This window comes from Zalophus californianus, chromosome 1 (assembly GCF_009762305.2).
Source record: "Zalophus californianus isolate mZalCal1 chromosome 1, mZalCal1.pri.v2, whole genome shotgun sequence".
NCBI classification, from domain to species: Eukaryota; Metazoa; Chordata; class Mammalia; order Carnivora; family Otariidae; genus Zalophus; species Zalophus californianus.
In genome coordinates this window covers 140,286,632-140,306,440 of record NC_045595.1, presented here as the reverse complement: position 1 = coordinate 140,306,440, position 19,809 = coordinate 140,286,632, and the positions used below count along the sequence as shown (strand labels likewise).

Below are 19,809 nucleotides of genomic sequence, written 5' to 3'. Positions count from 1 at the left end.
GTTCCTGCTCTCGTTATCTCTCTCTGTTAAATAAATAAATAAAATCTTTAAAAAAAATAAATAAAAATAAATAGTAGGGCACGATCATTAGGAGACAAGGAAAGCTTTATGCCCAAGGTTGAGTTAGGCCTGGGGCTGAAAATGATGTGTAGGAAATGAAGAGACAAAAGGACCAACAAAGGGAAGAAAATTAAACGTTCCAAGTACCAGATCCTGTATAAATTCCAGAAGTGCCCTGGAATAAAACATGCTCTTGAATGTCCTGAGTTATTTAAGCAGCCAGCTAGTTTTGCAGGTCAGCATGTATAACCCTTACTTCTAAGAGCTTGACAAACAGTACCAGGGTTCTGACTTTACACTGAAATTCCTTGAACTCTGAGTACCCATGAGCACGCGCCCAACATGCCTGCCCCCCAGCGTGCACATTACCAGTCACAAGGAGCATCACTAATGAGTGCTCTGGTGGGAAGCATTAACTTAGAGGCTAACAAGTTCTAGGGAAAGAGGGAGATCAACACAGAAGGCCAACCACTAGCTTCGAGCAGCTTGTTCCTTAAATATGTTGAGATCCAGACCTTATAGTTTTACTTCAGTAATCTCAAAAGCGGGAACCTTGTGTTTGCCACTCTTCCAGGTAACCATCTCTCTTTCTGGGAAAAGATTTTCAGTGGTACTCTAAGAACCTGACTTGTTCTAGATTTGTTCTTTAGGCAACTTAACTACTCTCACATTTAAAAGATTTCCTTTAAGACAGTGTTACCAGCATCTTATGACTTACTATATCGGTCAGAAACACAGAAGACGAAGTGCTCCATGTCATTAGTCTTATTTCTTCTTTATTACTTCTATTGCTATTGAAGTAATATAATGCAATGTAATCTTTGCTTAACTTTGCTAAGCTGTGCACTTTTTTAAAATAAAAAATGCTACTGATACATCCAAATGCTGTGGCAGCATTAATTTAAGACATGTTTACTGTTGCCTGCAACTGTACTTGAGGCTTGCCTGATTTTCAGTGCGGAACAATGTTGACAGAACCATCTTAGAGTTTATGTTGGATCCTCTGCGTTAGCATCTCATTCAGACTAATACCTGCATCTCTGTATCTGTGTTACTTGAATGCAATGTATCTGAAAGATTTCGGTCTTGCTTATCATTTCATGATAACCCCGAAGTCCATCAGCTAATGCATCAGCAGTGAGGTGGAAATAATCAAAGACTTTGGACTCCTTGCTAGGTAGGGTGCAGCACACCGGAAGACTAGGGAGTGACTTGAAAGTGAAATGTGGGCTTTATCTGTTTATCTGTTAAGCTGGATCCCAAATGATTTCATCTACTCATAAATAAACTTTCTTTATGGACAAAATTTGAATGTTCATTTTCCTTTCAGTTAGTATGCAAATCTATTTGCAGCATTCTAGCAAAAGAGAGTGCAACTCATTTTCTGTGCTTATAAATTGTTCATTACCATGCTCTCTGATGGCCAATTCATGGCTCCATCTGCAACTCCACAAATCTCTTTGCCCAGATAAACTTGGTGGAGTAAAGATAAGGTGCTGAAGAGGATGCATTCGGGATTAAAGGGAAAAAAAGACATATCTCACAAAAATCCCGTGGCTTATCATTTTAAATTTTGTAACTTCTTACTTGTATTCATATTTGTATGGTATACTCCAGGAAAATAAATACTTCACTGATCTCATTAACCCAAGTTTAAGGACTACATTTAAATGACATGTAAAGATTTTTCTCATCGTGCATGGAAAGAGTCTCATTTCAAGGGAAAAACAAACCTACAAACAAAACTTCTAGGACAGAGTACCTTCTTTCCTCTGTGATGTGTTACTGTAACCTGTAAGGCTCAATACAGAGAACTAGGATAATTATATTGAAATGCTGATGGTTTGGGTCTTTAAAACAAAGCAATCAAGGTTATTACTTTTTCTCTCTCCTTTGATAAAGAGAGAAATGTAAATCTCAACAGGAATGTCATGTAATTTTAAATCGACCTTCCCCTTAGAGATAGTTAAAGTCACTCCTTCATGCCTATATTTAACACCCATTAATGCTGATGGGATGGACTTCTGTTTTCACATAGGGAACTTGATTTCCTTGTGTGAAAATAATACTTCGCAAATAATGAACTTCTTTCCTTTAGCTAAAATGTGAAAACAAAGAAAAAATGCAAGGTGCAAGAAAGGTCTTTAGAGGAAGCAAAATCTGCCTATAGAAAGAATAAAAGGCATTTTCACATCCATCTACATGGGTGTGTCAGATAGGAATCTGGCTCACTATATGTATTTCCTGTCACTGCTGAGCTAGGGAATCTACCAGGAGATTTTTTTTTTCAATTAAAATTTGGTGCACTAATAATAGACTCTGCTATGGAGCTTTTAATTAAAAAAACAAACGAAATAATATAAACCCACATTGTCTCTGAGTGCTGTTTGTATTAAAGGATTAAACTGATGAGATGTTTGGATTTTATTGTTCTAAACATGTGTTTCAGTTGGTGCTCTCGGACCCACCATGTGAAGAAAATGAAATGTAAGTAAATAGCAAGAGGCTCCATGTTTTTATTTAGCATTTTCAAAATTCAAAGAATAAAAAAAGACACAAGTCATTTGAGAAGCCCCAAATGAGTTTCAAATGATGACTATAATCATGCAAGAAAAGTAAGAGCAAATTGTTTTTAAATGCAAATGGCTCAATTTTTCTAGAAGCGGGAAAAAGATGCACTTTCATTATGATTAGCTTTGGTAAATATAAAGAGCCTCATTGATTTCTAGGCATTTTTGCTTACAGCATTCTCCACCACAGTGGTGTCAAGGGTTCTTCAGTTTCATGAAAGCATCACGACGTCATCTCTCGCTGCAACCCCACTCCTAAGTCACAGTGATGGTGGGCTGCTGTTAAGATATTCAGTTTCAAATATAAGCAAGCTGACAAAGATTCTCACCTGTGTTGTGTGTACATTTCAAAGTGCGTCTAATATAGGTTATGTGACTAATTGATTCAATTTTCTCACTTTTGGGGCCGTAGACTTAATGGTTCCCAGAATTCTATTCGGGAGATGGGGAGAAGGTGCCATTAATAATGCTGCTGATGATTCATGAGAGCTAAAATGCACCGTGACTTAGTGCAAGTGTCAGAAAATCATGTCTGCCATGCACGGTCTTCTCCTCCATGCAGCCCTGATGGCCAGCTGACTGTTTTCAATTATTATTACCAGTTACCCTCAAGGCCAGGGTCTCACGCACGGCCTGGGCACTGCTTCCAGATGAAGAGGCCATGCTATGCGGAATGACTTCCTTGGCCCTGGAACCATTCATCTGCTTTGGCGGATCATCTCATTATTGATCATCTGTGTGTTAAGTCTGTACTGTTCTTCCAGCTTTTGCATGGCTCTCCATTGCTCTTTCTTTGCATTGATTTTGGACTCACCTTTTTCTGTCTTCTGGTGTTTGTGACATGATGGAGGTTTTGATGACTGATGTACTTACCTAACTCTGGATCTCCTGGCTGTCTCATCTTGCCCAATTATCTTCTCTCTATGACCCAGAATAATTGAATACAGAAATTCATAATTGGAAAGGATTATAAATGTTGAATCTAACTCTTCAATCAATATGATCATAAATGTTGAATCTGATTTTTCAATCAATAGGACAGGAAAATGTGCTATTGAGGACCTTGATAAGCTGACTTTCCAATCAATGAGGCCACTGGTCTCCTTTCCAGGTAAAGAAATTGAGACTCAAAGAAACACAGTAGCAAATTAACGCAGGGCTTCAACTAGTACTTAAGAACAATTCTTTTTTTAGCTACCTCACTTTGCATGCAAGTGTCTGCTGTGTTTGTCATTAATACCATTGCTTTTGAATGAAGAGTCCACCTCAAATAAAATGCCAACTAGCAGAAAATAAAAAGAGAAGGCAAGAAAGTAGCTGGTATTGCAGAGAGGTGATATTAGGTAAGTATTTGTATTGAAGATAGATGCTATCCCAAATCTTTTGTCACTACAAGGTGTTCGAGAGATGATTAGTTCTATTTATATTTGTTTTCAAACCCAAACTATTTTTTCTGATCTAAACTACTCAGTCAATTTTTTTTTAAGATTTTTATTTATTTTTTGACAGAGAGAGAGAGAGAGAGACAGCAAGAAAGGGAACACAAGCAGGGAGAGTGGGAGAGGAGGAAGCAGGCTTCCCGCTGAGAAGAGAGCCCGATGCGGGGCTCGATCCCAGGACCCTGGGATCATGACCCAAGACTAAGGTAGACGCTTAAAGACTGAGCCACCCAGTGCCTCTACTCAGTTAATTTTTATAACGGCATTTCATTGTATGAACAATGCATTGCTAGGCTATCTTTATATAAAATTTAAATACTATAAGTAATTTAGTATATGAAAAAAATAAGATAGAGCCTCCCCATTACACCCCTAATCCTTTTCCCTCCCCAAAATGAGCAAGTGCATGGATGTGCATATATGTTCATAAGTAGGGTGACTTACAAATCATAAATATGATCATACATACACAAGATTCTGTCAATTAATTGCATTAATAGATTCCAAATATGTCACTGTCTTACCTGCCTTGAGGAAGTTAAATGTTTTGCTCAAGAGTAAGCAAGTAAGATGCAGAGCTTGGATTTGGACCCAGGACTGACTCCTGAGCTAGAATTTTATACTACAAAGTATGTATTATGTACCATACATATATGTATATGATATGTACTGCTGTGCTACTACTATATATGTATTACAATTTTGCACTATAAAGTCATACTGTATGTTCAATATTAAATGAAACTATACACTGGGTGAAATACTGGAGGGATATATGGTTCATCTATTCTTCTAGATACTATACAACTTACCCCAGATTAATTAGGTCAAGCCGCCAGTCTCCAGGTGATATGATACAGTATCCATCTCTCTCCCAGATTATAATAGCTAAATTGCACTCTTGTCTACGTTAAGGAATGATTTAAAAAAGAAAAAAGATCCATGAAATTTGTTACTGCATATATTCTAAGAGCATATGAAAAACGTCCCCATTGCCAACAGTAGCCTCTTCATAAAGCCCCATAGTTTGACTTCTCTGGTGTCTACTCCAGGAATACTTGTGCATCTGGTGAGTAATGCTGTATGATTTTGTTAATTTTAAAGGATACTATATAACCAAATCTCTCTCTCGTCCTATTAACTGCTAGAAAGCTTAAGCCAGATCTCAAGTTGGGTTCAATACTACATATGGGGTTTACTATATTCAGTTTAAAAACTGATCTCACTCTTGGCTTATTCTCTTTGTGTGATACCCTCCATGTTCTCATTTCTATTGCTTTTTGTATTTCTAATACTTGTAAAGCATTTGGAACACAGGATATTGAATGCATTCAGGCAGTACTCCACATAGTAATGTGAGGCCGGAGCTGGATTTTACTGTTCCCATTGGTGGGGCTGCATGGTAGTAAGAGACACAGACTCCACAGCCAGACCATTTGGGCGTGAAGCCCGACTTGGCCACTTTCAGCTTTGTTATCTTGGGCAAGCTACTTCATGCCTGAATTTTCCAATTGTGCAGTGAGGATTATAATATTGTGACCTTACCTCATAGCATCGTGAATCTGAAAGTGAGTTAATTCCCCCTGAAGTTATATAACTGGTTTAGAAGAAAGTTCTAGGAGATTCTAGCAAAGGAGCCACTGGAGCAATTCTGCAGTTTTGTTCTTGAATTTATCAAATTAAGGAATTTGTAGTTAGTCTTAGGTCCACAAAATCTCAGCACTGAGAAGAAGAATAAAGATCAACTAGGCAAATCAGCCCTGTAGAGGAAGAATCATCTCCACAACATCCAAGTAAAGTAGGGCAGTAGTCTTCCAGTACAGTCAGAAAAAAATCCATCAGCAACCACTTCCAGAGAACTCTGATGATTGGGAATGTCTTCCTTAAGCATCATAGTTGGTTCTCATTTCTCCTGAATGTTTTTCATTTTTGACATCATCCCAATTTGACCAATCATATATAAATCTCTGAGTAATAACTTCATTTTAAAAAACGTAACTTTTCCTACACTGAACATCTTGCATCTAAAATTTGAGCAATTAGAATATTGTTATTGTTCAGATACTTTTTTTTAAGAATTAAAAAAAAAAAAATCTATTTAAGGGCACCTGGCTGGCTCAGTCAGTAGAGCATGCGACTCCTGATCTCAGGGTTGTGAGTTCAAGCCGCATATTGGGCATGAGTCTACTTAAAAGAAAGAAAACTTGACCTTTAAAAATTGACCTTGGGAAAGACATGGAAATAATGGTGGGAAAGGAGGGAAGCACACAGAGTCAGGAGACTTGTAATCTGGTTTAAATTCTTTGGCCGGCTAGTGACCTCCCCACCAACTTTCCTACTTTGGGTTTCATTTGGAGAGTGTGTAAATTCCTGAGTGAACTAAATGATCCCAAAGGTACCTGCAATTTGGAAATTGCATGATCACTTTGCATTTGTCCAGCTAACTCCTTCTTGGCCATTGTATTTACTGCATATCAGAAACTCCACCAGTGAGTGCACAGGATCAGAAAGAGAAAGTGAAATAAGTTAATTTGGATAATTGTTATCACTGGCAAAAAATACTGAGTGGCTCAAAAATTAAAGAACTGAGAAACAAATTGAGGTAATTAATCTTTAGAATTCACATTTTGATAAGGATATGATCTATTTTTAAATGTAGAGAGGGTAAGCAGAGATTTGTAATGGAGGGAGATGAAGCAATCCACACTCCTGATCATGCATTTCCATTTCAAGATTCCAAATGGGAAACTTCTGCTCTTTTATTGGGCTAGGACACCAAGAGAATTTCCCTATGTCTAAGGTGGGATATTATATGTTTAAGATTCATATTTTTTAATATAATATTTAACATTTTTGTGACTATAAAAGTGATGTATTATACATTCAAACAATATGGAAATGTGGAAAAGATAAAGTACCTCATGATACCAACTGTAAGAGAAGTAAGCATTGTGAGTAACTCGGTATATATGAGTCTATTACTATAAAATACTTATTTAGTGAAAACATTGCATTTATGTAAAATAATATACAAAGTAGAACTGAGACTTCTTTACTATTTTACTTCACAAGGCTTTTGGTGATAAATATGAATCTACATTCTTTTTGATGACTGGATAACATTCCTTTACAAGGATGTGTCATTAATTATTTTTAAAATCCATTATATCGATGATTTCTTGTCTTAGGATGATTTTTAAAGTTATACTTCAACTGCCATTTTTTTCCCAGTCATTTGTACCTGTGTCTTTAGGTGAAAACACACACACACACACACACACACACACACACAGAGCCTACAACACAAAAAACGAAAAACTTGTTCACTGGGTGATTAACTTTCTTCTTAAATGTTTGGGGTAAAATTTTTACGTTGACACTTGACATATATTAAAAAGTCACTTCTGACTAGGATGATGATAAACATGACACACTACCTCCTTGGAGATGCTGGGAGCAATAAATTAGCTGACAGTTATGAGTGCTTTCAAGCTGGAAAGTACTAAGTGTTATTTTAACAAAGGCTGAAGTAGCCATGATTAAGTACAGCTTCAACTCACAAGCTTATCAGGCTGTGATGAACAGGTTTCCACTGCTTAATCCCAGAATACAGCAACAATGGCCCAGGTACCGAAGTATGAAAAAAGTCGATCAGCAAACCTACATTCCCCATGCCTGGCATAGGGACGGACTCTGCAATGAATAGCACATAAGTGTCTACACTTAGGGAATTTAACCTTCTGAAAATCACACTGAATTTTGTTTTCGTGTGAGGAAACTTTTTAAAACTTATCCCAGGAATGATTACCTTGTGCCTAGACACACAAGTGGTTTGACTATCCTGACTGAAGAAATCAACTTTTCCCTCCTTGGTAAATGGTACGTGTGGCTTTAAGTCATTTTCCCCTTTCCCCAAATTCTTCCTCTAACCAGGTCTGCAGCCTTGCTACTTCTCTACCAAGATATTAAAGGTTAACAGAGATTATAAACCTTCCCTGGTGAATCTGCATTTTAAAGAAACTTCATACCTAATATCTGTGATATGTTAGCCCTGAAAAATTAGTCACCACCTTCTCAAAACACAACTGTCTTTGTAACCCTAGAGTCAAACCTATGACAGTGCAATTTTCAATGGGTGACAGTTGAACATTTACCTGTATTCTCAGTGTCCCGGATGAAGTGGTCATACTATAAACATTTACCTCATTGTGTTGGGGCGTGGTGTGCAGTGAGTGCATGATCGTTCTGGGGAAATAGGTATGGTCAGAACAAATACTATGGTCCAAGAGCATAGGCTTTGGCCGTCTAGAGGTCCAGCATTAACTCTTCCTCTTTTACCACCAGGTGTGTAAACTATAAAGATCAATACACAAACGGCTGGTATATCTGGTAAGGACATTCTCAGTTTGTTATAAAACCTGTGGTGATATATACATACATATATATATATTATTTAGGTGGTATATATATATATTATGTATATATATATTATTAGGTGGTATGTATATATATATACTCTGTTTCCTACATAATTGAAATGGCACACAAAATCATAGAGTTAAGGAAATTTTAGAAGTCATGTAATATATGTGGAAACATCACTTTCTGGTTATTGGCTATGTTTACTTATGTACTTCGTGTGACAGGGAACTTAACTGTTTTTAGGAATAATAGTTTATTCCCAAATTAGAGAAATTTAACAGTAAAATAATTGTTCTTTCTTTTGAAATCTCCCTAAAGGACTCCACTACTGATTTCAAAAGTCTTAAAAACCTTCAAAATAAGACTTCTACCTTTTACAAGCTAGTCTTTCAGAAATTAAAAGACAGTCTTTAGACACCTTCTACATCATGACTTCTGTATTTTCTAAAATTAACATTCTTAATTCTCTAAATTAGGTGGTTAGCTCCTGCTTCGTCTCCCTTTAAATCTCCAACCCCACCCAACATCTAAAATCTGTTCAGTTGCTTTAAATACTAGTTGGATGCATGGCTGGCTAGCCGAAAGATAGGAATAATGGATGAGTGAATTAAGGGATAAAGACACTGTGCCTTAGAACAACCCTCCAATTTCCAGAGGAAATGATTGATCATCGTCACCTGGCAAGATCAACCCATTCTGAGCGCAGCAAACATTCCAAGTTTAGTGAGAATGTATGAGTGATGGGGGGCATTGCTTAAGGAGTTTGGCCTCACAGATTTCTTGCACCCTGTCTCATGGAAGACAGGAAGTAGCAGGAGTTCTTAACCTCCCTGCACGCTCCACCTCATGCCTTCCCTGCTTCTTCTGGCATCAGGTTCTTCCTGCTGATTTTCCTGGTGGCTCTTCTCTGCGGAGTAGTGTTCTTCTGCCTCCAGTGCTGGCTGAGGAGACCCCGAATTGATTCCGCCAGACGCACTATGGCTGTTTTTGCTGTTGGAGACTTGGACCCCGTTTATGGTGAGCTGTCTGCACACTTCTGGACTTCCTGTTTGAAACCTAATGGTTTGTGGTGAACTGAAACACTAACCTCTGGAAAGCAGATTTGTGAACTGAGAATAAGACATAGTGTATAGGAGACACAAAGGCATGATGCCGTGGGGAGAGAGTCTAAGTGAGAAACTTCAGAAGAAAGGAGATCTCAAAAGAAAAAACTGTGTCTTAGGGAAATGACCCATAGTTGAGTATGGCGATAGAACCTCAACATTTTGCTCAGTCAACATGCCAGAGAGAAGAGATATACAGAGCTGGACACTCCAAGTGAGTGGTAGGCCATAAGGTACACAAAAACCTCTCTGAGCCTTTGATATCAAACTATCCTATGAGGCTCTTTATAGTCTCATTTACTAAATTCTCCATGCCTCACTTATCTGCAATAGCACTGAACCACACTTTCCAGGTTGTCTGCTACCAACGCACAGCCTGAAATACTTGGAATTGGGCAGGCAGATGTCAGTACTCATGTCCTTTCTCCCCAGACACACAGGCAGTGCCCTGATCATGCTTGCTTCTAGCCCCCACCCCCAAAACCACGCCCGGCCTATTATTTTCCAGTCTGCGTGAGAGAATAAGCAATGGAGGAAAGCCAGGTTTTAGGCTTATTTGTAACCGCCAGCCTTAGCTGAAAGTAGCAAAATTATCACTTACTGATTTCCCGGAGATCCCAAATCATAGATTATTTCTTTGCGTTAAGCATTGTTCTCAACCAGACTGTCTGTTACAAAACTTTCCCTCTAAGGTGCTGTCTTGTACACCGTACTTAGTGGCCTCAAGAGGGCTTGGTAGATTTTAACAGTTGCCCTTCAGGAACTTGGGCCAGCATAAGATTTTCAATAGATGGAGCAGGGCATGCCCTGGGAAAACTAACAGCTAAATAAAAAGTGGGGTCAAAATAAACTTAAATGTTTTAATATCAGAACTTGATACTCCAAGATTTAGTGATTATATTTACTATTGGCTTTTTAAAAAGTCATTATTTAACGAAAGAAACACATGTCAATTTGAGAAATGGTTATTTGTGGAAGGATAATTAAAGTCTCCAGTGAAAAAATAATCTTTCTCCTAAAGTCGAACACTTTCTATTGAGCATAGGAGGAAATAGGGTCACTGACATTCTAATAAATCGTATGAGTCAAAGCGGTCAACATGGTCACATTAGTCTATTTTTATTTTTTTAACTTGAGGTATTTAACAAATAAATGTAATTATGATTCCTCCAACTTGACTTGAGTTTCTAAGGAGAAAAATCCACTCTGGTCTCCTTAGCCCTTTACTTACTCTGAAGAAGACTCTTTTACTAGACTATCTTGAATCTTTAAAAACTTCTTAATTATAAGCAAGCTACCCAGTTATACTATAATCATTTTTAAGTCAGTGTATGTGTCACAGTTATATCCCATTTATCTGATGTTTTTATATTTCCTGTGTGGTGATTTATACATATGCTTTTGAATTTGCCCGAACTTGCCTGAACAGGTATGACTGGGAGAGAAGGTGTCAAGCCTGAGAGATTACTGCAATAATTTGTGTGTAATCATACCAATTACAGGACATTAGAATCACATTCTCTATATTACCCTGAAATCATTGTGGACAGGAAAAGAATATACTTGGGAAGAAATTATTTAAAAATATAGTCAACATTTATTCCGCATCTACAAAGTGCTAGACACTAGACTAGGGGCTTCTCAGATATTATTTCTAATTGCTAAATACCAACCTGGAAAAGTGGCTATTAATCCATTCAGAGGATATTATCTACTTTTCTCCCTATGCTGGATAAATACACCACATAGATCTTTGCTGCAATTCAACTAATAGACTTCAAATTGTCCATAATTGAGGGTAGGGAGCCAGTGAAAATTTGGGTAGGACACTCATGGCTTAGTCACCTCATCCTTTACTAAGTGCAGCCTTATATCTCAAACCTCCAGGCATTTCCACTGGGTGATTCCTCAAAGGCAAGGATTGCTCTCCAGAATCCCCATTCCCTTTCTCATTTTATTGGTTCCTTCCTAATCCCACTGGTATCACTCTGAATCTGATTTTGCTCAAGAAACAGTTAAGCTCTCCCCCAGCTTAAGTTATATTATAAAACTCATTTTTGTTGCTTTCCATCTTAGGGCCAGAGGTTAGGTTGCCCATTCCTATTTATTTATTTTTTTTCCCTTGCTTAGTTGGGTGTTAGGTTAGTCCACCCACCACCCATGTCCCACCCTTTCTCAGGGATGCTCAGAAGAGCGGTACAGACAGTGAACAGCCATTTACATGGTCTTTGATGTGGATGTGTCTCCCAAAGTTGTGCTTCCTGACATTCCTATTTTTCCCCCTCCCAAACAAAATACAACAAAGTAATTGAGGAAGTGTTATTCTCTGTGATCTTTAGTGACGTCTTCCTGACTAGCAATTTCTGGAAGTAAATTCTAGGGAGTCAATATTTTAAAGCAGTCTAAAACCCAGACCCAGACTGGATTTCTTTTCCCCGCTGGATCCCCATTACACTTTCATTTCTCCTGACAAATGATTCTTCCTGCCTAATATTTCTGTAAAAGGAGCTTTTCTCCAAAAAGGAAGTGAGGGAACCATGACAGGATCTTTTTATGGCTACACAAGAGGTAAGAGCCAAACTCTCCACAGCACCTCACAAAGTATATGTTCATTCATAGCTTCAAGTTGAGTCCAGTCACTGCCAGATTCACACACCCACAAGGCTGGTGGTGGGGTTGTACTTTCGGGTCTTCCTCATGGTCACAGTTCAGAGGGGAGAGGAAAATGAGAACTCACCTGAAAGACACTGGTGACATTAGAATATGAAATAAGGTTTCTGGACTCTTTGCCACCCTTTGAACGCAAAGGGGAAGATAGGACGTTCCGTCCTGAATACAGAATGTAGGAAATGGATCATTTAAAGCATTTTAATGGAGAGACTAGATTTGCTTTATTAACCTTGGAGTTCCTCCTAGACCTCTATTTTATTTCTTCAAAAATCATTTCACGCTATTGCTACTATTTGCTGAATCTGTTAGTTGAAATAGGTCTACTCTTCTGACCTATGGGTCCAAGGTTTGACTCTCAGGGTCCCATGGAAGCTGCCCTCATGTGACGAGCCAAGAGGAGAATTTTGACGGACTATGGGAAGCTGGGATGGACTGAACTTTACTGCTGTTAAAATATATAAAACAGGAAATTTCTCCCACTAGCAATACCAGACAGTATTTTTATGGCTCAAGTTGTCAATTGTCTTGATTAGAAATATTCAAGAGAGAAAGGCAAACACTTGGCTTGGAATCCTCATAAACAGTGTGTAAGGAAGGCCTTGCAATCCAACCCAGCCAATGCACAATGAGATTTCTGTCCGGGAAAGGTCCTTGGGAATCTCATACAAACACCCAGGCCCCAGGTGCATCTCCGTAGGCCAGTAGTCATGTCTTTTCACAGTTCTTTGCTGATCCAGTGGTCAGATTTCTCTGTCTTCCTTCCCCTTTCATGGGATCCATGTTTCCATGTCCATAACATGTCACAATGAAGCTCTTCATGCACCAAAAAGGGAAAAAGAATCCTTCCAATACACCTGTGGAGGGTAAAGAGGAAGAAGGGGTACTGCTAGAGAAAGAGGGAAGGAGGGAGACCAGGAAGGTGGAGGGAAAGAGGAAGGATGAAGAGCAAGAGGAGAAAGAATCTACAGTTGGAAGTATTTTGAGGAATGAAATGAATAACTATTTATTTTATACAAGACCTAAAGTCATGTTACTTTTTTCTACCTCAGTCCCACCTCCTCTTCCTGGACCCAACTCCAGGGAGGCCTCCTAGATAATCCCTTCTTCCATTATCATCCTGTCCCCCTCCCCACTCCCAACTCATCTCCTGGATCCAGTTTTCCCTTAGCATCCCTGTTGTACCCCAGAAAGGACCTGTTCAGTGCCCCACGCCTTCCTGAGTGGGGTTGCCTGTGAAGTGGTCTCTGAGACCTGCCCCTTCTCTCAGCCGTCAGACCCTAACAGTTCTAGAATAACTCAGCACCTATGTTAGGGGCAAACATTTCTTGTTTCAATGTTTTCTTATGGCCTTACCTTACCTTACCTTACCTTACCTTACCTTACCTTACCTATTTTAATGATTCTTTTGGGATCCCTTTTATCTGAGCATTCCACAGAAAATAGGAGATTTGCAGGGTATGCAAATTTTTAGTAAAGGTGGGAGGAGAAGAGAACATCATTAAAATTCTCCATACCCATCTGTACCCCAGATCAGAATCAATGCCCTCACTTTATAAGATCCAGGACTGTGAGACAGGGTGAATAGGTAGAATATATAAGTGACTTGAAAAAGTTTTGAGTTTGTTAGTTTCATGTTTTTTTGTGTGTTAAATCTGTGTTTGAAAGAAATAAGTAATGGCAAAGGAGTTGTAAAGTTGACTATAAACAAAAAAGTTTTTTTGTTAATTTACTGAAAATAGGTTTTCATTGGAAATAAGTTTGTAAAGCTGAATAAAACCTTTATTTATGAGAAAATAAGACATTTAAGGATAACAAAAAGAAAAAAGTTTGGGTCTAGTAGGTGAGAGAAGGACAAAAGCCTTGAAGCAGAAAAAACAAACTAGTGTTCACTAGAAAAGAGAGAATTTGAGAGCATAGAGGAGAGATCCCCACCATTATCTGTCCATATTCCTTATTAAAAATAATAAATTACTGTAAAATCTATATTGACTCTTTTTCCAACCTATGTAGATCAGAGCTGGGTCCTGTTAGCCCAGCAGGGCAGCAAACAGGTCCCATGCCATTCCTGAGAAGCCAGCGAGGGGAGTGCCCATGGAGATAGCCCTCCTGAGGCCACTCATCTTGGGGGCTGATCTTGATAATGCTGCCTTTCAGAGATCCAATCTTCCTGACCCCATTTCTTCTGCAATTTCAGAGATAATCTCCTTTTTTTCTTACTTCAAGGTAAATAGAAATACTAATCTTTCAGCAAGGATGAAATATGAGGGCTCTGAGTTGGGGAGGGGAAGGAGGAATGGACAGGGACAGAGAAGAAGCAGGCTTCACATGCCAGTGCCTTTTTCCCCTCACCTCTCCTGGATCCTATCTTATTTTAGGATCGTTTCTGAAGTGTTACTTCTCTATACTTTATGTTCTTTAGGTAAATATACTGTGACTCATTTTAGGTAAGGAAAGAGGGAGCATTTCATTCACATACTTTCCTTCCAAGGCAGGATAGTAGAAATAGCTCACATTTATTGAGCACTTACCATGTGCCATGCTCTGTGACACCTGACATCTCTAGTCTCATTTATTCTTCCCTACAATGCTATGAGGGGTTCACTATCATTTTGAACCCTCCAAAGGTGAGGGAAGCAAGGCACTTAGAACTTTAACAATTAGCCCATGGTAGAACTGTGACTCATATTCAGGCACTGTTAGCCACTCTCATAGAAGAGGAAGGAATGAAATAAACGAAAAGAGAAGAGGTGGAAGGGGCATGTTCAAATATGGCAGGTCTATTGGACTAATCTTAATGATGTGGGAAATCTGAACTCTGCTATAAAATTCTTTTTAAATTTCTTTCAGTTAGCAAAAGCAGGTACTAATGTAGGTCTTTCATGAAAACGAAGTGGAGTAATGTAAACTTTCAAAAGTGGGGGATACTTGTGTTGCATGTAAACCTGCTTTGAAACAAATTGAAAACTGATAGATGTTTGATTTCACAAAAGCTTTCTCTACACATTGGCTTAGTTATGTTTACCAAATGAATCCCCTGTGGTTTTCATAATAGGCTTAAAGGCAATGGCCAAATTTGTAGTAAGGTGATAACGTGAAACTTTCCTACCACAGAGAGCAATTGTTTGTGTCCTCTTGCCAGGAGCACGATACTGATACCGGTAGTAGTAGAAATAAATTTGAGCTCATAATTGTGTCAAGTCAATCTGATCAACCACTCCAGGAGAATGATACCTAAATTACCATTGACTTTGTACTGGATATACCAGCAGTAGTCCACTAGGAAATGGACAATGCCCAGTACCAGTATCCATAATGGAGGGAAGGGCTGGGGTAAGTACACTTTGCCCACATTAACGGTTTTACCAAGTGCCTCAGACTTAGCTCATGTCATCCTGAACTTCCTAGCTGCAAAAGGCTCTAACTCCACAAATTATTTTGTTTAATAATCTCTGTTGTGATGTTAATAATGATTATCAAATAAGTATGTACCCATTAAAATAGGATAAATTAGAAAATAATATTGTAAGTAAAAGAAAATGCATGCATATTCCTAGCATACAGTAGAGTTCTTGAAATACAGTACTATTACTACTAAAATAATAATAATAATAATTAGCTATTAATGGATAATTACTGTGTACCACGTTTTGATTTAAGCATTCTACATTCATTTAGCCATGTTTTTACAGACATAGATAATATCATTGTCCTTTTATTGCATAGAAGAAAACTGACATATGAAATGTTATGTAATAGCCTAGGAGTAAATCATTCAATTAAATAAATACTTCCTTAAGAAAAGTGCTGAACCATGAGTGAAATAAGTCAATCAGAGAAAGACATGTATCATATGACCTCACTGATATGAAGCATTCTTAATCTCAGGAAACAAACTGAGGGTTGCTGGAGTGGTGGGGGGTGGGAGGGATGGGGTGGCTGGGTGATAGACATTGGGTAGGTATGTGCTATGGTGAGCGTTGTGAATTGTGCAAGACTGTTGAATCACAGATCTGTACTTCTGAAACAAATAATGCAACATATGTTAAGAAAAAAGAAAAAGAAGAAGATAGCAGGAGGGGAAGAATGAAGGGGAGTAAGTCGGAGGGGGAGACGAACCATGAGAGACGATGGACTCTGAAAAACAAACTGAGGGTTCTAGAGGGGAGGAGGGTGGGGGGATGGGTTAGCCTGGTGATGGGTATTAAGGAGGGCACATTCTGCATGGAGCACTGGGTGTTATGCACAAACAATGAATCATGGAACACTACATCAAGAACTAATGATGTAATGTATGGTGATTAACATAACAATAAAAAATTTAAAAAGTGCTGAACCAGCCTTCTATTCAAAATACTCTATCCTTCACAGATTATATTAATATTTGATTTATTATACTTAGGTCTGCCAGCTAGTGAATACAAATACAAATATATGAAAATTCATGATTCCAAATAAACACCATCCATTCCAAGGTAAAAAGATTCTGAGTAACCTACATATGGATTCCAGGGATGCGGCGATTGTCTAACATCTAACTGTTCCTTGAATGGTTCTGATAATTGTGTCATTTTCTTTGGGATCTCCTTGGTGGTATCAAGTCTTTTTTTTTTTTAAAGATTTTATTTATTTATTTGACAGAGAGAGACACAGGGAGAGAGGGAACACAAGCAGGGTGAGTGGGAGAGGGAGAAGCTGGCTTCCCGCTGAGCAGGGAGCCCGATGTGGGGCTCGATCCCAGGACCCTGGGATCATGACCTGAGCCGAAGGCAGACACTTAATGACTGAGCCACCCAGGCGCCCCAGGTGGTATCAAATCTTAATCCTTCAAGAAGTCAACAAACTTTTTCTATTAAGGGCCCGATAGGAAATATGTTTGGTTTTGCAGGCCATTCCTCCCTGTAGGGGGCTACTCCTCTCTGCCATTGCAGTGTAAAAAGGGACAATATGTAGATGAATGACATGCTCTGTTCCAATTACATTTAATATACAAAAACAGTCACAGAACTAGATTTAGTTCAAGGGCTTATTTTTTTTTCTTTAAAGGTTTATTTTTTTTTAAGATTTATTTATTTATTTATTTGAGAGAGAGACAGAGAGAGAGCATATGAGTAGGGGGAGGGACAGAAGGAAAGGGAGAGAATCTCAAGCTGACTCCCCACTGAGCATGGAGCCCCTGGAGGGGCTCCATCCCAGGACCCTGAGATCATGACCTGAGCTGAAACCAAGAGTCAGAGGTTTAACCCACTGAGCCACCAGGCACTCTTCTTTAAAGGTGAATTTAGAATTGTTACTGGAATTTATAGTTGTTATTGTTTTGAAAAGAAGCAATCAAATCATTTCAAGACAGCCAAAGACCAAGGTAGGAAAAAAAAATATATATATATAATATATTTATTTATTTATTTATAAAGGGAGTAAGAGGATTGTGCCTATGAAATATTACTGTTGGTTCCTATTGTAGCTCAAAAACAGTTAACAGTCTTTCAAGGAAATATTAATAAGAGATTTCCAAAAGAGCTATGGGAATAAGTACTTAGTTTCTCAAAGTGATCAGTTTGAAGAAGAAAATGCTTGTTTTTGATATTTAGTGCCTTATAATGTGCATAATCTAAAAGTCAAAATTTTGATTTTGAAGCATTTTTTAAAATTTGATCATGCTTTTCCTTTATTATGTGTGTATACTTTAGATGCAAACTTTTCACAAGTTAACATTTTTACTATTTATCATAGAGAAATGTTTAATTAATTACATTAATTGTAGTTTGCAGAGTGTAAATATAAAATAATGAAGTTCAGACATTATATTTAAATATTTCTGTTGAAATTTGCATTTCCCATGATGGAAACATTAGCTAAAATACCATTAGTATTTACAGGAATCTTGTCTTCCAATTTACCAAAAAGGGCATTCCTCCTACTTTCAGCTGCTAAACTGTAAATGCTTCTTGATAGGTTAGTGAGTGATGATATAATCTCTTCATGAGACCAAATTTTCTTGCTTTAGTGACTAAACTATCACTGCAGAGAGAGCAGGATAGCTGTAAATTTTTTCTCAAGGGTACAAATAATTTTCTGTTGCTCCATGAAATGCCAGATTTTATTAGGCAGTTTGTGTACTTCTGTTTTATGCTGACTAGAAAGATTACAAGTCCCCATTTTTCTCTTTCCAGGGACAGAAGTGGCTGTGAATCCAACTGTTGGAATTCACCTTCAAACTCAAAACCATGAACTGTATCCTGCTCCATGTTTTGGCACTTTAGGCCCCCCACCTCCATATGAAGAAATTCTGAAATCGAGCCGATTTTAGTTCTGGATCATCAACTGGCAACATTAGAAAGATTTTTTTTTTTTAATTCTAAAACATCAAATGTAGGAACAATTGTTTTATTTAGTGTGAATTTCCAGAAATCAATTAATATAGTCTGAAAAAGGACAAATAGACAAAAGAATGAGTGTAGAGAAAGAATTTTGGTCAGGGAGATGTTTCAGGATGTAAATTACTGGAACTTTAGTGTATCATTGCTGTGTTATACTTTGTGCTACACGACCAAGTGAACGTTTCTACATCAAAACTCAAATAGACAGTAATTAATGCGTGGAGTTGTCTCCATTAAGTTTGGGATTCCACTCCAGGCTCACATCACAGCTTTCTCTGCCTTATTATCCCTGTTTTCATCTGACCTCTCCCCTAGTATGGAGTTAGTAAGAATTATCATAATTTAACAATGGTCCAAGCAGAGATTCAGACATGTCCAGACCCAAACCAGAAAGAGAATATTTGAATTAAGGCAAAAGGCGAGAGTAGGAACAAGGGGCCCTCAGAGTTGAAGGGTGAAGGATGAATGAAGAGGATTACAAGTCCTAGTTCAAAAAGTTGCTGTCTCAGCCTGAGGAGAGAGAAAGTGTAGAGAGAAGCTGAAGGAGACCCCAAAGCTGTGGGGCACATGTAATAACGCAGTGTGGAAGAGGAGGTTCCCATTTTGTGTGGGTAGATGTGGACTCTGGAGCCCGCAGCCTTTCTCTGGTATCTGGAGATGGCATTTCTTGGAGAACGATGATAAGAACCTTTGGCATAGATATCAATGTTCTTATTGAGAACTCTGACTACAGAAGTAGCAGTGAGACATTTTCAGCATTTTTGCAGTGACCATGAGCAAGGGGTGGGGGGCAGAAAAAGAAATTCATGCTAGACACCCAATGGTCTTCAGCTGACAAATTTGTCAAACTGAACAATTGATATCTCTACTTGTTTATCTAAAATACCTTTTAAGTTTAACTTGAGCAAATTTATCTCCTAATTTTTTCCCAAACTTGTTTATCCAAACTTTCCTCATCTCAACTGATGGCAACATCAACTTTCCAGTTGCTTAGACCAAAGAACTTGGAGTCATTCTTGAGTCCTCCCTTTGTGTCACTTCCTATACCCATGTTGTCAGAAAATGGCTTGGCTTGGCTCTTAGCTTCAAAATAAGGCTAGATTCTAAAACAGTTTTCACTACATCTCTGGTGTGAGCCACTCACAACCAGTTCTTGCCTGGATGACTG

The 19,809-nt window shown here is 38.3% G+C and overlaps 1 protein-coding gene across 1 annotated transcript; it reads left to right on the top strand.

Moving 5' to 3' along the window:
• Nucleotides 1-559: 559 nt before the first annotated feature.
• Nucleotides 560-18,571, top strand: TMEM207 (transmembrane protein 207). The gene is made up of 5 exons (XM_027582285.1): nt 560-634; nt 2,510-2,547; nt 8,414-8,458; nt 9,366-9,508; nt 18,435-18,571. Exons 1-5 carry the CDS (start codon nt 560-562, stop codon nt 18,569-18,571), a joined length of 438 nt encoding a protein of 145 aa, XP_027438086.1.
• Nucleotides 18,572-19,809: the final 1,238 nt, after the last annotated feature.

What these genes read in the sequence shown, in the direction of transcription:
- TMEM207 (XM_027582285.1), top strand. Translation starts at nt 560, where the DNA reads ATGTTGAGATCCAGACCTTATAGTTTTACTTCAGTAATCTCAAAAGCG. An exon ending in TGTGTTTGCCACTCTTCCAG is followed by an intron (nt 635 to 2,509) that starts GTAACCATCTCT and finishes CATGTGTTTCAG; the next exon opens with TTGGTGCTCTCGGACCCACC. An exon ending in CCATGTGAAGAAAATGAAAT is followed by an intron (nt 2,548 to 8,413) that starts GTAAGTAAATAG and finishes TTTTACCACCAG; the next exon opens with GTGTGTAAACTATAAAGATC.